Source organism: Bombina bombina, chromosome 1 (genome assembly GCF_027579735.1).
Source record: "Bombina bombina isolate aBomBom1 chromosome 1, aBomBom1.pri, whole genome shotgun sequence".
Taxonomy (NCBI): domain Eukaryota; kingdom Metazoa; phylum Chordata; class Amphibia; order Anura; family Bombinatoridae; genus Bombina; species Bombina bombina.
In genome coordinates this window covers 917,003,565-917,017,813 of record NC_069499.1, presented here as the reverse complement: position 1 = coordinate 917,017,813, position 14,249 = coordinate 917,003,565, and the positions used below count along the sequence as shown (strand labels likewise).

Below are 14,249 nucleotides of genomic sequence, written 5' to 3'. Positions count from 1 at the left end.
GATTTTTTGTGAAAACTGGTCTTATTACAAGCACAACCTTTGAATAAAGTCCCTTTTGCTTAAGCAAGCTTTTTGCCATTTGTTATAAAGGCTGATGAGGAACGCAGTCCCTCTGTGTGCCAGGCTTCGGCATGCACCTGCTGCAGCTGGGAACATTAGCTGGGAGACCACCTCTGGCAACGCCCATTGCACTTGTCTGCCTCTCTGGTTGGCTCTTGAATATCCCACATGCAAATGAGCTCAGGCAGTTTTTACCCAGAGTGTCACTGTCCCAGCTTGGGGCACTAAGAGTGGGAAAGCAACTTATGATGCCCAGGTCATTCCTAGTGAAAAAGCCCTGCAGCCACAGGATCCCAAACTATGGACAACTGCTAGAAGCACAGACAGGTGAGTGATATTTTGTGTTATTTACTGTATAAATAAGTCCCCATATCAATGTTCTAATAATGATCAATTAGAACAGGTAGTAAGTGTTTAGTGTCTGTCTACTGAAGAATGATATGATTTAAAAATTGATTGGTTGCTAATTTAATAATGTAGATTGGCCTCAGAGCAGGTTTCAATTGAATGTAATGAGACTCTCTGACTAAATTATCAGGACAGGCTCAGACAGTGCTTGTTTGCTATATAGTATAGGTTGACACTTGACTGCTTTTATCAAGGATGTACTCATATGTGTGAAATTTATATCTAATAAATTACTGTCACTAATTTTAGGAGACAGCCTGTTGACGCTGTACAATTGGTGTTGATATAATACAACTCAAATCAACACCATGTGTGCATGGTCTTTAATGTACAGGATGTGTGTTACAACTTGCTATAAATAAAATGTAAATTGACTATACATATACGTAAACTACACAAATTTTGATTTGAAAGTCCCAATCTACTATCTTTTATTCCTCTTTCCTTGTTACTTCATGTGACTGGGTGTTTCCCTAATGAGTAAAAACACTGCTTTTATTTAGCTTATTCTATGTAACTTAATTAGCTATGCTAATTACATTTCTAAAAATGTTCAAATAAGGAAAAGTGCAAAGTGTATAAAATTTGTATATTTTTTAAAATTTGAATAAATATATTAAAGGCTATTTATTTTTTAATTTTTTTTGTTTTTGTTTTGCTACTACAAAGAGGATTGTTTTTATAAAAATAAATAATTAAATTGAATATTGGAAAAATAATTAAAATTATACATTCTACTTCTATGTAAAAAAAAAAAAGTAATATAAGAAACTATTTACTACATTTTATTTATGAAAAAGTTATGCAACAGATATATTCATCAGAATTAGATTGAGCAAAAAATTCCAAATATATATGAGTGTTACATCAAGAAAGGAATATTGAATACCAAATGTCCTATATAGAATTTAATATCACCTTGTTTAATTAAATGTAACCAGTATATAAGCAGGTTTTCAAGACACACTCATGAGACCATGTACCACACTAACTGAGGTTTGTTCACAAATCTAGTCTTGTATGATGTATTTATAAACAACAGCTATACAGTTAAAATATCTAACACACAATGTCATTGTTACATTCAATTTATTAAATGTTATTGAAATAGTTAAACTTAAAACAAACTATATTTCTGAAACTGTATTCACTTTTCTGTATACGGAAGAACTATTTTCAAAAATCACACACATATATATATATATATATATATATATATATATATATATATATATATATATATATATATATATATATATATATATATATATATATATAAAACTATATATATATAAAACTATATATATATAAAACTATATATATATAAAACTATATATATATAAAACTATATATATATAAAACTATATATATATAAAACTATATATATATAAAACTATATATATATAAAACTATATATATATAAAACTATATATATATAAAACTATATATATATAAAACTATATATATATAAAACTATATATATATAAAACTATATATATATATGCCCTCTTGTGAACCACCTGGGTGCCAATGCAACTAAATGTATTATTGTTTTGGGGATCAAAGCGTCCTCTTCATCAGAACTAAACTGCTTATCAAAAGTATAAAAAAGACTTTAACATTTATGATTATTATTTTAAATTGTTAAGCCAAACTATTAACTTACTTTAAAACAAAAATATTATTAACACAAAAGGTTTATATCTTAGTAAAAGTTTCATATGTTCTTCTTATGATCATCTTATTCTATTCAAGAATATTTATAATTAAGCTATAAAATATGTTAAATATGTCAACAAAATTATAAATGAAAAGAAGAGGAAATCATTTGCATATATTATAGAAGAATTCATTTTGTGACATTCAGATATACAAAACAGTACATATTATGAAATATTTTTATTTTTTATTTTTTTTGAATACATTTTTATTGAGGTAAAAAGAAGAAAGGTTACAATTATAATAGTCAACAGTGACATTGATAAAGATTATACAATGCATCTTATAGTACAGTAGTCACATATATTGTTTACTAAACCTCACATTTTTCAAGGTATTATATAGTCACATGGTTGCCTAATGTTCTATGTACCTCCCAAATAATATATGAGGCCACTTTTGGACCTCACAAATAAACAAGCCAGCTATAGGAGGGTGTTACCAACACTGGAGACCACTTTTGGGCCTCCAATGATAAACCTCATTTTTTATTTTAAACAAATAGTTAACCCATATAAGCGAGTGTCTTAACTGCAGAAAAATAAATCCCCATATGGGAAGCAATGGCCTCGCCTAAACCAATAACATCAACGTATATTATGTACAATGGAGCAAGAGGGGAAACACATCAAGTATTAGGTCTATAAGGCATCTCTTTGGACTCTTTACAAGCTTCTTGGGTTAGGAAATAGGTGGGCAACTATATTAATGTAAAAATGCAAAATTGGCCGCCATACAATGGAAGTGTTAACAATTCTGTTGGTATCTAACATACATAGGGCATTATTATTTAATCTGATGCTGATGGAGCTAAAACAACATGGGATGAGGAGGAAGTGGAATTAGCTTGCTTTTAACAAGTTACGTACACAATATGGCTCTATAAGGCTTATGTTATGTGGAAACATTGGGATACCAAACTATGGCGGTTACATATGGGCTAGAACATTATATTTAGTACTAATACTAAAAGTAAATAGTCATAAACGTGTAAATATGCAGTTATGTACCAATGGATATCTAAAGATCATCAACTCTAATGTACTCCATTTTAGGTATCTACATAGAAGGTAGAAAATGATAGCGCTTTTAAATAGGAGCTGTACTGTGTATGAATTAAGACATAGACATATTTTACCAGACCAGGCTATCCCGACAATAGCCATCATGAAGTTCTGTGTCTGGGACCTATTGCTTAACGTGTGTGCCAAGCTACTTATTACAAGAGAGACATGTCCACATTATATCACTTAAAGTACGTCAGTGTGACAGTTCTCTGAGGTAGCTGTATGATCCAGCAGTCCTTCAGCCCACACCAGACCACCAGGCCAAGTGGTTCCCTGCAATCTCAGACCCGAGTTGGGACAACAATCGAAAATGACTTGTGGTGGCCGTGATATCGAGGTGATCAGAGTAAGTGCAAGTAAGCCTGGGCACGATGGCCACCTTGGTAGCTGGAGTCAGAGATCCCATGGGCAAGATCACCTTAATATGAGCAGGTAGGATACTTGGTAGGAGCATCGGCGTGGGTGGCGGGATAGTGGACATGGGATGTAATACTTGCAATGGGAAAGCTTCTGTGACTAGAGCAAAGTTTACACCCGTGGTCCCTGTAGGTGTAAGGCCACAGAGCTCCCGGAGCAGCACTGAGACCTGTCTGCCTGTATCTCCAGTGCCTACGTGTATACTCAGAAATGCTGACCCAGCTGCAATTTTCTCCTTCCACGCTGCAAAGCCCACATCAGTTGATTCCGGCTTGATCTGAGAGTCGTAAGGTATGGGAAGCGAACACTGGGGCTCCTTATCAGTCTCTCTAATATGCTCCGGAGAGTCCAGCTTAGGCAGGGTAGGTTTCTGAGCGGAGCAGCCGCCATTAGTACCCAGTGCTGCTGACAGTGATTCCTCAAATGCCACGAGGTGGTCAGCTAGTAGGTATCGCAGCTCCGTAAGAAAGCCCTCCTTGGTATATGGTTCCATGTTAGAAGCGTTAGGTAAAAAACTTATATGGTGAACAGCCCACAATGGGGGCTGCGCGACAGTGGTTACCCGTATGGGAGTCACTGGGGGGGTTCTGAAAAGGCCTCAGCCTCGAAATAGCTCCGGTAACCGAAAGTGCTGCACGATCCTAAGGAAGGAGGCATCAAATGAAAGACAAACTTTTTATAGTCTTGATTCTGACAATTTGAAGCCCAAATAATAGCTATATCTTGCTATATTCTGTAATCTCAGCAGGAAGGTGTGAGCAGCTAGCAGTTTTGCGTCCATAGATGGCCGCCGCCCGGAAGTTCCCCAAATATTTTTTTTTTAAAGGGACAGTCAAGTCCAAAAAAAGTTCATGATTTAAATAGGGAATGTAATTTTAAAAAACTTTCTAATTTACTTTTATCACCAATTTTGCTTTGTTCTCTTGGTATTCTTAGTTAAAAGCTAACCCTAGGAGGTTCATATGCTAATTTCTTAGACCTTGATGCACTGATTGGCTAAAATGCAAGTAAAAGAACTGAAATAGGGGGGCAGTTTGCAGAGGCTTAGATACAAGGTAATTACAGAGGTAAAAAGCATATTTATATAACAGTGTTGGTTAGGTTATGCAAAACTGGGGAATGGGTTATAAAGGGATTATATTTCTTTTTAAACAACAAAAATTCTGTTGTTGACTGTCCCTTTAAGTTATCAGGTCTACATATGTGAGTGCTTCAAATGTTTCATTATATTTTTCTAATGCAATACACCCATGTATAGCCTATAAACAGCATATTTTTAGATTTTTTTTTTTATCATTGTGACACAGAGAAAAGATAAGGGCCTTAAAGGGACACGAAACCCAACATTTTTCTTGATTCAGATAGAGAATACAATTTTAAACAACTTTCTAATTTACTTCTATCATCTAATATGTTTCATTCTCTTGGTATCATTTGTTGAAGGAGCAGCAATGCACTACTGGTTTCTAACTGAACACATAGGTGAGCCAATGACAATCAGTATATATATATATATATATATATATATATATATATATATATATATATATGCAGTCACCAATCAACAGCTAGAACCTAGGTTCTCTGCTGCTCCTGAGCTTGCCTGAATAAACCTTTCAGCAAAGGATAACAAGAGAAGTAAGCAAATTAAATAATAGAAGTAAATTGGAAAGTTGTTTAAAATTGTATTTTCTATCCGAATCATGAAAGAAAAAAATTGGGTTTCATGTCCCTTTAATGTGGTTACTGAGGACTCAGTGTTTTTCTTGTCATCAAGAACCCTTCCTTGGTAAAGTTCTTAAAGGGACATGAAACCCAATTTTTTTCTTTCATGATTTAGAAAGAGCATGTCATTTTAAACAACTTTCTAATTTACTTCTATTATCTCATTTGCTTCATTCTCTTGATATCACTTGCTGAAAAGCATATCTAGATATGCTCAGTAGCTGCTGATTGGTTGCTGCACATAAAGGCCTTGTGTGATTGGCTCACACATGTACATTGCTATTTCTTCAACAAAGGATATCTAAACAATTGAGCAAATTAGATAATAGAAGTAAATTGGAAAGTTGTTTAAAATTACATGCCCTATCTGAATCATGAAAGTTTAATTTTGACTAGACTGTCCCTTTAAACTTCTGATGCTCAGCAATGAAACACTTTCTTCTTCATTATATTACATTGCTAAATTAATGCTGAATGTGCTTAGCCAAGTAACAACAGTGCTCTTATTTTTAAACTGGTATATAGTTTAGGATTTGATAGGTAAAAAAATGTTTTACTGCAAATGTCTGTAACTTATTAAAGATGTATGGGAGATAATTATAAACACATAGGGCCAGATTACAAGTGGTTCGCTAAATATCGCTTGCGAGCAAGCGATATTAGTGCTCCACGTTGTAATACCAGCGTACGATTATGTGCGCTGGTATTACAAGTCAATCGCAATGCGAACGCAAGCTCGCGTTCGTATTGCTATGAACTATTTCGCTTCCATAGGCAGCGAAGGGGGTAAGTAGCGCAGAGATGAGCAGCATTTTTAAATATATATGTATATGCTGATATACATATATATTTATGTGTTAAAGGGATAATGAACCCAAATATTTTCTTTCATGATTCACATAGAGCATGCATTTTTAAGCAACTTTCTAATTTACTCCTATTAACAAATGTTATTCGTTCTAATGGTATCTTTATTTGAAAAAGCAGGAATGTAAGCTTACAAGCCTGCCTATTTTTGGTTTAGCACCCTGGATAGCGCTTGCTGAGTGGTGGCTGCATTTATCCACCAATCAGCAAGCACTACCCAGTTGCTGAAGCAAAGATGGGCCGACTCGTAGGGTTACATTCCTGCTTTTTCAAATAAACATACCAAGAGAATGAAGAAAAATTGATTATAGGAGTGAATTAGAAAGTTGCTTAAAATGACATGCTCTATCGAAATCATGAAAAAAAAAAATGTGGGTTCAGTATCCCTTTAACCCCTTAATGACAACTGACGTACCAGGTACGTCCTGCAAAAACTAGCAGTTAGTGACAATGGACGTACCTGGTACGTCAGTTGTCTAAGAGAGTGCTGGAAGCGATCGCAATCGCTTCCAGCAGCTCTCAGGGTATTGCAGTGATGCCTCGATATTGAGGCATCCTGCAATACCCTTTAAAAAGCATCCGATGCAGAGAGAGCCACTCTGTGGCCCTCTCTGCACCGGTAGCGATGGGGCCGTTCGTTGGTGGGTGGGAGCTTACAAGGGAGGAGGGTGGGCGGCCCATCGCTACCCGGCATCCGGTTCCTACAAGTGCATTGTGCACGCCGGATGCCGGGAGAGAGCGGAGGGGGGGCCTGCGTGCGCGCGCGCGTGTGTGTGTGTGTGCGCGCGCAGCAAACACTGCCACCAATGAATTTTGTTAAGAGGGAGGGGGGGCAGCAAACTGTAAAAAAATTAATAATAATAGGATCTGGTAGGGTTAGGAGGGTGGGGGTACTGGGGGGGGGCAGCTACACTACAGAAAAAATGAAAAAAAACATTTAAAAATAAAAAAAAAACACACTTTATTTTTTGGGGAAAACTGGGTACTGGCAGACATCTGCCAGTACCCAAGATGGTGGCAAATAGGTAGGTGGGGAGGGTTAGAGAGGTATTTGGGGGGGATCAGGGAGGTTGGGGGTTAAGGCAGGGGTCCATCACAGCTGAATAATTAAAAAAAACAAAAACAAAAAAAAAACACCTTTTATTTTAGTACTGGCAGACTTTCTGCCAGTACTTAAGATGGCGGGGACAATTGTGGGGTGGGGGAGGGAAGAGAGCTGTCTGGGAGGGATCAGGGGGTGGGATGTGTCAGGTGGGAGGCTAATCTCTACACTAAAGCTAAAATTAACCCTGCAAGCTCTCTACAAGCTACCTAATTAACCCCTTCACTGCTGGGCTTAATACAAGTGTGGTGCGCAGCAGCATTTAGCGGCCTCCTAATTGCCAAAAAGCAACGCCAAAGCCATATATGTCTGCTATTTCTGAACAAAGGAGATCCCAGAGAAGCATTTACAACCATTTGTGCCATAATTGCACAAGCTGTTTGTAAATAATTTAAGTGAGAAACCTAAAATTGTGAAAAATTTCACTTTTTTTTTTATTTGCTCGCATTTGGCGGTGAAATGGTGGCATGAAATATACCAAAATGGGCCTAGATCAATACTTTGGGTTGTCTACTACACTACACTAAAGCTAAAATTAACCCTTCAAGGTCCCTACAAGATCCCTAATTAACCCCTTCACTGCTGGGCATAATACACGTGTGGTGCGCAGCTGCATTTAGCGGCCTTCTAATTACCAAAAAGCAACGCCAAAGCCATATATGTCTGCTATTTCTGAACAAAGGGGATCCCAGAGAAGCATTTACAACCATTTGTGCCATAATTGCACAAACTGTTTGTAAATAATTTCAGTGAGAAACCTAAAGTTTGTGACAAAATTTGTGAAAAAGTGAACAATTTTTTTTATTTGCTCGCATTTGGCAGTGAAATGGTGGCATGAAATATACCAAAATGGGCATAAATCAATACTTTGGGTTGTCTTCTAAAAAAAAATATATACATGTCAAGGGATATTCAGGGATTCCGGGCAGATATCAGTGTTCCAATGTAACTAGCGCTAATTTTGAAAAAAAGTGGTTTGGAAATAGCAAAGTTCTACTTGTACTTATTGCCCTATAACTTGCAAAAAAAGCAAACAACATGTAACCATTGGGTATTTCTAAACTCAGGACAAAATTTAGAAACTATTTAGCATGGGTGTTTTTTGGTGGTTGTAGATGTGTAACAGATTTTGGAGGTCAAATTTAGAAAAAGTGTGTTTTTTTCCATTTTTTCCTCATATTTTATATATTTTTTATATTAAATTATAAGATATGATGAAAAAAATGGTATCTTTAGAAAGTCCATTTAATGGCGAGAAAAACCGTATATAATATGTGTGGGTACAGTAAATGAGTAAGAGGAAAATTACAGCTAAACACAAACACTGCAGAAATTTAAAAATAGCCATTGTCATTAAGGGTAAGAAAACTGAAAAATGGTCCGGTCATTAAGGGGTTAATATGTGAATATACACATATTAACACATAAACATATATGTATATAATTATATACATACAGTATATATTTACATTGCGGTCCATGGGAACACACAGTTCCCATAGACCGCAATGTAAAGACACATTTCAGTGCCTTTTTTTTCTAATACCCCTCTCCCACCAACTTTAGACCCCAAAAGCTGCATAGTGCAGTTGTTTTTAATTTTAAAAAAATGCTAGATTTTTTTATTTTTATTAAAAACTACAATGCCCTCTAGGGCATTCAGCACTTATAGAAAATTAAACAGAGATCTAATGGTTCATTTTCAGAGCGGTAATTGCTACAGTGAGCTTGCGGTAGCAATAACCCGCCACTTATAAAGGATGATTAATTATTGTGCTCCTGCAAACGGGCACAATAATTTAATGCTTCACTTGTAATCTAGCCCACATATGAGTGCAAAAAAGAAAAAGAGATAAAAAAAAAGAGATAAACATATTAAAATGTATATATACAGTATGTGTGTATATATATATATATATATATATATATATATATATATATATATATATATATATATAACTCATTGTGTAGTTCATTAACAAATCTAGACAGGCCCGAAGGCTTGTTTTCCCACAGAAAACCTCTGAATTACATTGTTTCCAATGCAGCAAAGGATTCTGGGTAAGATATGCAAATTAAGTACACAATGACACACCTTTTTACTTCAGTCTGCTTTTCAGCAGATTCCCTTTACGCCAAAGTATCGCTGTTCACACAGCTTATAAACTTAGCTAGGGTTAGTGCAGTGATTCATAACCATCCCAGGACAGACTGTTTCGTAGTTGTTGCTACTCATCAGCTGGGAGAAGGTTTGAATCACTGCTGGGTGAAATTGATTCCAGGCAGAATACAACAACATTTTATTCTGCCTGGAATCAACTTCACCCAGCAGTATATATATAAACACAGTATATGAAAACACAAAAATTGACTACACATATCCCATACCACTGGCAAAACTCACAACCAGCACTCACAGAGGTTTTCAGTGACTCCGACTGTTTTAACCCTAGGCAAGCTTGGTTAAAAAAACAAAATACAAAACCTAAATAAAAGTATAAACACAACACAGAAAATCTTGTATCTTTTGTTGAAAGGTAGTATGTTTGGCTGTAGTTTAGGGACGCAGAGGGTAAAAGATCTTGACTTGGTTTTAGTCCTATCACCATTTGACCAAATGCTGTAACTAATTTGTTGGTTTTGCTTTTAATATAGCTATAGAGGCAGAAATCCTAGCCCTTCAGACCCTGCAATGCTGAGAGGCCTGCTGCCTGTCTAGCATTTCAGAGCTGGTGAGCCACTGTAGGGCCACATTACCTGCTGGGGACCAGTGGCAGGGAGCAGAGGAAAGCCACAGTATATATAGAAAAGGAAAAGTCTATAACTATTTTTTTATTTAATAAAGTTATTTTGATACAGCTATGGCAAAATCTGAAGGATTTTCTTCAAAATGAATTATAGAATTAGCAATGTAATTTATGATTTCAACCACTGGTGATGAAACGTTTTTTGGCAAATGTGAAGAATGACAAGATGAGGAGGTTTTACTGTTTTTCTCTGGTTTCTGCAGATATCCTTGCATCTTGTGGTTCCTGTGCAGGCCTGATATCCCTGTTTCAAAATGAAGGTTCATCTATTCCAAAGCTTGATGCTGTGGGTCTATGGGACACAGATGGGTTGTCACAAAGCTTATCGGATGTAAGACAGAAACCAAAGCTTGAATCAGTTGCTCCATCATGGCAAAAGAGCGAGTCCAGCAATGAACTGTCTATTGTATCAACAGCTCTACCTCTTAAAGACAGTGTGATTAACATAAATATGCCTCTTGAAAAAGGTGCATTGGATGTGGGCAGTGACCTGTCAGATTTCAACTTCTTCCAACACATGTTCAAAAAGCGAGAGACAGCCCAACATTCAGAGTCACTAGAATGTTCAGAGTGTCGACAATCCTGTATAGTAGCCCCCTTTCACAAACCACAAGACTACCATGGGTCAGCACATAGGTTGTTCAGCTGCCAATACTGTGCCAAGGCATATGCTAGCCTGGGTGCTCTGAAGATGCACATTCGCACTCACACACTTCCGTGTGCTTGCAGGATCTGTGGCAAAGCTTTCTCCAGGCCCTGGCTGCTGCAGGGACACATCAGGACACATACAGGTAAGAGAGACACACAAGAGTTTGCAGTGTTAAAGGGACATGAAAACTCAAAAATGTATTTCATGATTCAGATAGAGCATGCAATTTTAAACAACTTTCTAATTTGCTTCTATTTTCTAATTTTCTTCATTCTCTTGGTATCTCTTGTTGAAAAGCAGGGGTGTAAGCTCAGGAGTGTGCATGTGTTTGGAGCTCTATATGGCAGCAGTTTTGCAAGAATGCTATCCATTTGCAAGAATACTGGATGGCAGCACTATTTCCTGTTATGTAGTGTTCCTGATACCTACCTAGGTATCTCTTTTACAAAGAATACCTTTGGAACAAAGCAAATTTAATAATGTAAGAAAATTGGAAACTTTTTTCAAAATTGTTTTCCCTGCCTGAATCACAAAACCCCTTAAAGGGATACTGAACCCAAATTTTTCTTTTGTGATTCAGATAGAGCATGCAATTTTAAGCAACTTTCTAATTTACTCCTATTATGTTTTCTTCGTTCTCTTGCTATCTTTATTTGAAAAAGAAGACGTCTAAGCTTTTTTTTTAGGTTCAGAACTCTGGATAGAACTTTTATTATTGGTGGATGAATGTATCCACCAATTATCAAGGACAACCCAGGTTGTTCACCAAAAATGGGCGGGCATCTAAACTTACATTCTTGCATTTCAAATAAAGATACCAAGAGAATGAAGAACATTTAATAATAGGAGTAAATTAGAAAGTTGCTTAAAATGTCATGCTCTATCTGAATCACAAAAGAAAAAAATTTGTGTTCAGTGTCGCTTTAGCCACCTTGACATAGCTACTACATCACAGGGTACTTTGCACAGTGTACCCTGTTGACGTAGTAGCTACGCCAAATCTTTTCCCTCATGCTCCGGTACCAGCTATCAGCTCTGTAGCTATGCTACAGAAACATTTTTACACAGAAGGAGAGGGGAGGGATCCACTACATTACAGAAAATGGGACCACTACATAATGATTAACTGGAGGGGGGTTGGGCCTCTACACTACACAGTACCCAAGATGGCAAACAGTTGTTAGATGGAGGAGGATTAGAGAGCTGTTTGGGAGGGATCAGGAAGGTGGAAGAGTAAGGTGGGATCCTGCACTGCAGAATTTTTTTTAAATTTTTTTATTTTTCTTTATTTCCCTAAAACTTTATAGTGGCAGACTGTATTAGTACCTAAGATGGTGGGGGGCAGGTGAGGGAGGGAAGATAGCTGTTTGGGAGAGATCAGGTAGGGATCAGGGGATGGGATGTGTCAGCTGGGAGGGTAAGCTCTACACTAATTGCAATTAGTGGCCTTCTAATTACCAAAAAGCAATGGCAAAACCATGCATGTCTGCAATTTCTGAACAAAGGGTATCCCAGAGAAGCTTTTAGAACCATTTACGTTATGACTGCACAAGCGGTATGTAAATAATTTCAGTGAGAACCCCAAAGTTTGTTAAAAAGTTAACAATTTTTTTAAAGATGATCGCATTTGGCAGAGAAATGGTGGCATGAAATATACCAAAATGGACCTAGATTAATACCTCGGGTTGTCGTCTAAAATAAAATACAGTATATAGCTTTGACAGGTAAACCAAAAAAAAAAAAACAAGACTCTATTTCTGTTTAAATGAAGTGATAGCAAAAATGCTAAACATTCTCTGGTCTTTTGGACAAGTTTTCCTCTGAAATTCCCGGTCCTTAAGAAGTTAAAGGGACAGTTTACTCAAAAATTTTCTCCCCTTTAATTTGTTGCCAATGATCTACTTTACCTGCTGGAGTGTATTAAATTGTTTACAGGTAGCTCCTTTACCCTTATATTGGCATTTGAAATTGTTAATTTAGCATGTGGTATCCCCACCTATTCTGAAAGTTTGTGGCCGCGCGTACCAGCTATAGATAAGCTTTGTAAACACAGCCAGCAGAAGAAATTACACTCCCAGTGTGATAAAGCAGAGATAAGGTAATAAAATGTTGATTTTCCATTGTTCTCTCAAAGAATTGGTGATTGTTTTAAGGACAGATATAAGATAAAGAAGCAGGTATATGTGCACAATGTGATACAGTAATGAGATCTGATTATACCTACAAGCTCAACCTATTTTATTAGGCTGTGGCTTCAAAACACAAAATCAGAGCTTTAATATACAGAAATATACCTTAAAAAGCTAATTTTCATACATTTTTTACTCTGCAGTTGGTATAAAAAGCAATTGTAAACACATTAAGGGAAAAACTATTTTACAGTATACTGTCCCTTTAAAGATATCACAATCTGATTAGTCATTAGGTAATAAGTCAAATGCCATATGAAATATCTATGAAGTGTTATGTGAAAGATATTTTAATTATGTTTCAATGGTCATTTTTTGCCATTGCACAAATCCTTCCCATGATGTATAATCTATTTCTATAAATTCATGCAGATCTGAGGATTATGTAATGTTATCAGTGTAAAAATATTATTTTACCCAGCAATATTTCTTAGTATCAATGGTTTAGGAATGAAACAGGACGATTAAATTTTTTTCATATGAGGGATTTTTGTTTTTCAATCTATCGGCTGATAAATATAAAGAAGGGGGTGAGAGATCCAAAAAGTAAAATAAGGTAATCAAACAAGCCAGGACTACCCAGCACAGTTACAGATTGTGACCGTGCCAAAGATCCATCACCCTCTCAAAAAGTTCCAGTTTGCTTATACGCAAATTGAAGTAACCTGGTCTGACCACTCGGACCTAATGGGAGCTAAGTTAGTTTTCCAATGTTTAGGGATACGTTTCTTAGCACTGTTGAGCATAATGAGTAAAGGAGTGCTTTTTGCTATATCTTTACATTTCGGAAGGGCATGGAGAAATAATATTCTAGGATGGTGACGCCCAGTATATCAGACATTGCTGTCAATACCTCAGATGAAAACTAAGCAGCCCAGGGCAAACCGCTCCAGCATCTTTTACTGAGGAAAGGGTAGATGCTTTGCAATCTTGCTGGCATTAAATACCATCTACTCACAAATTTATAGTGCATTTCCTGTATCAAGGCAGAGACAGAGGCTATTTTAAAAGATTTGAGCCATGTTGTATGAGGGAGTTCCACTCCCAGGTCAGCATTCCACACATCTACACATGAAGGGGCTGTTGTGCCATTAGTTATCAGTAATAGCTTATACAGAATCAAGATAGTGTGTCTGGTATTAATGCTCATAGTACACAAATGTTCAAATGGAGTGAGGCCCCTATTCAGCATGGCCTTATGCTTATGATGAGTTAGATAATACATGAGTTGGACATACC

The 14,249-nt window shown here is 36.5% G+C and overlaps 1 protein-coding gene across 1 annotated transcript in view; it reads left to right on the top strand.

Annotated features, from left to right (window-relative positions):
* Positions 1 to 308: 308 nt before the first annotated feature.
* SNAI3 (snail family transcriptional repressor 3) overlaps positions 309 to 14,249 on the top strand; it is a 38,713-nt gene continuing 24,772 nt past the window's right edge. Inside the window, exons 1-2 of the mRNA XM_053692923.1 lie at positions 309 to 387; positions 10,376 to 10,963. Coding sequence (XP_053548898.1) covers positions 309 to 387; positions 10,376 to 10,963 — 667 coding nt within the window. The remainder of the gene's footprint in view (positions 388 to 10,375; positions 10,964 to 14,249) is intronic.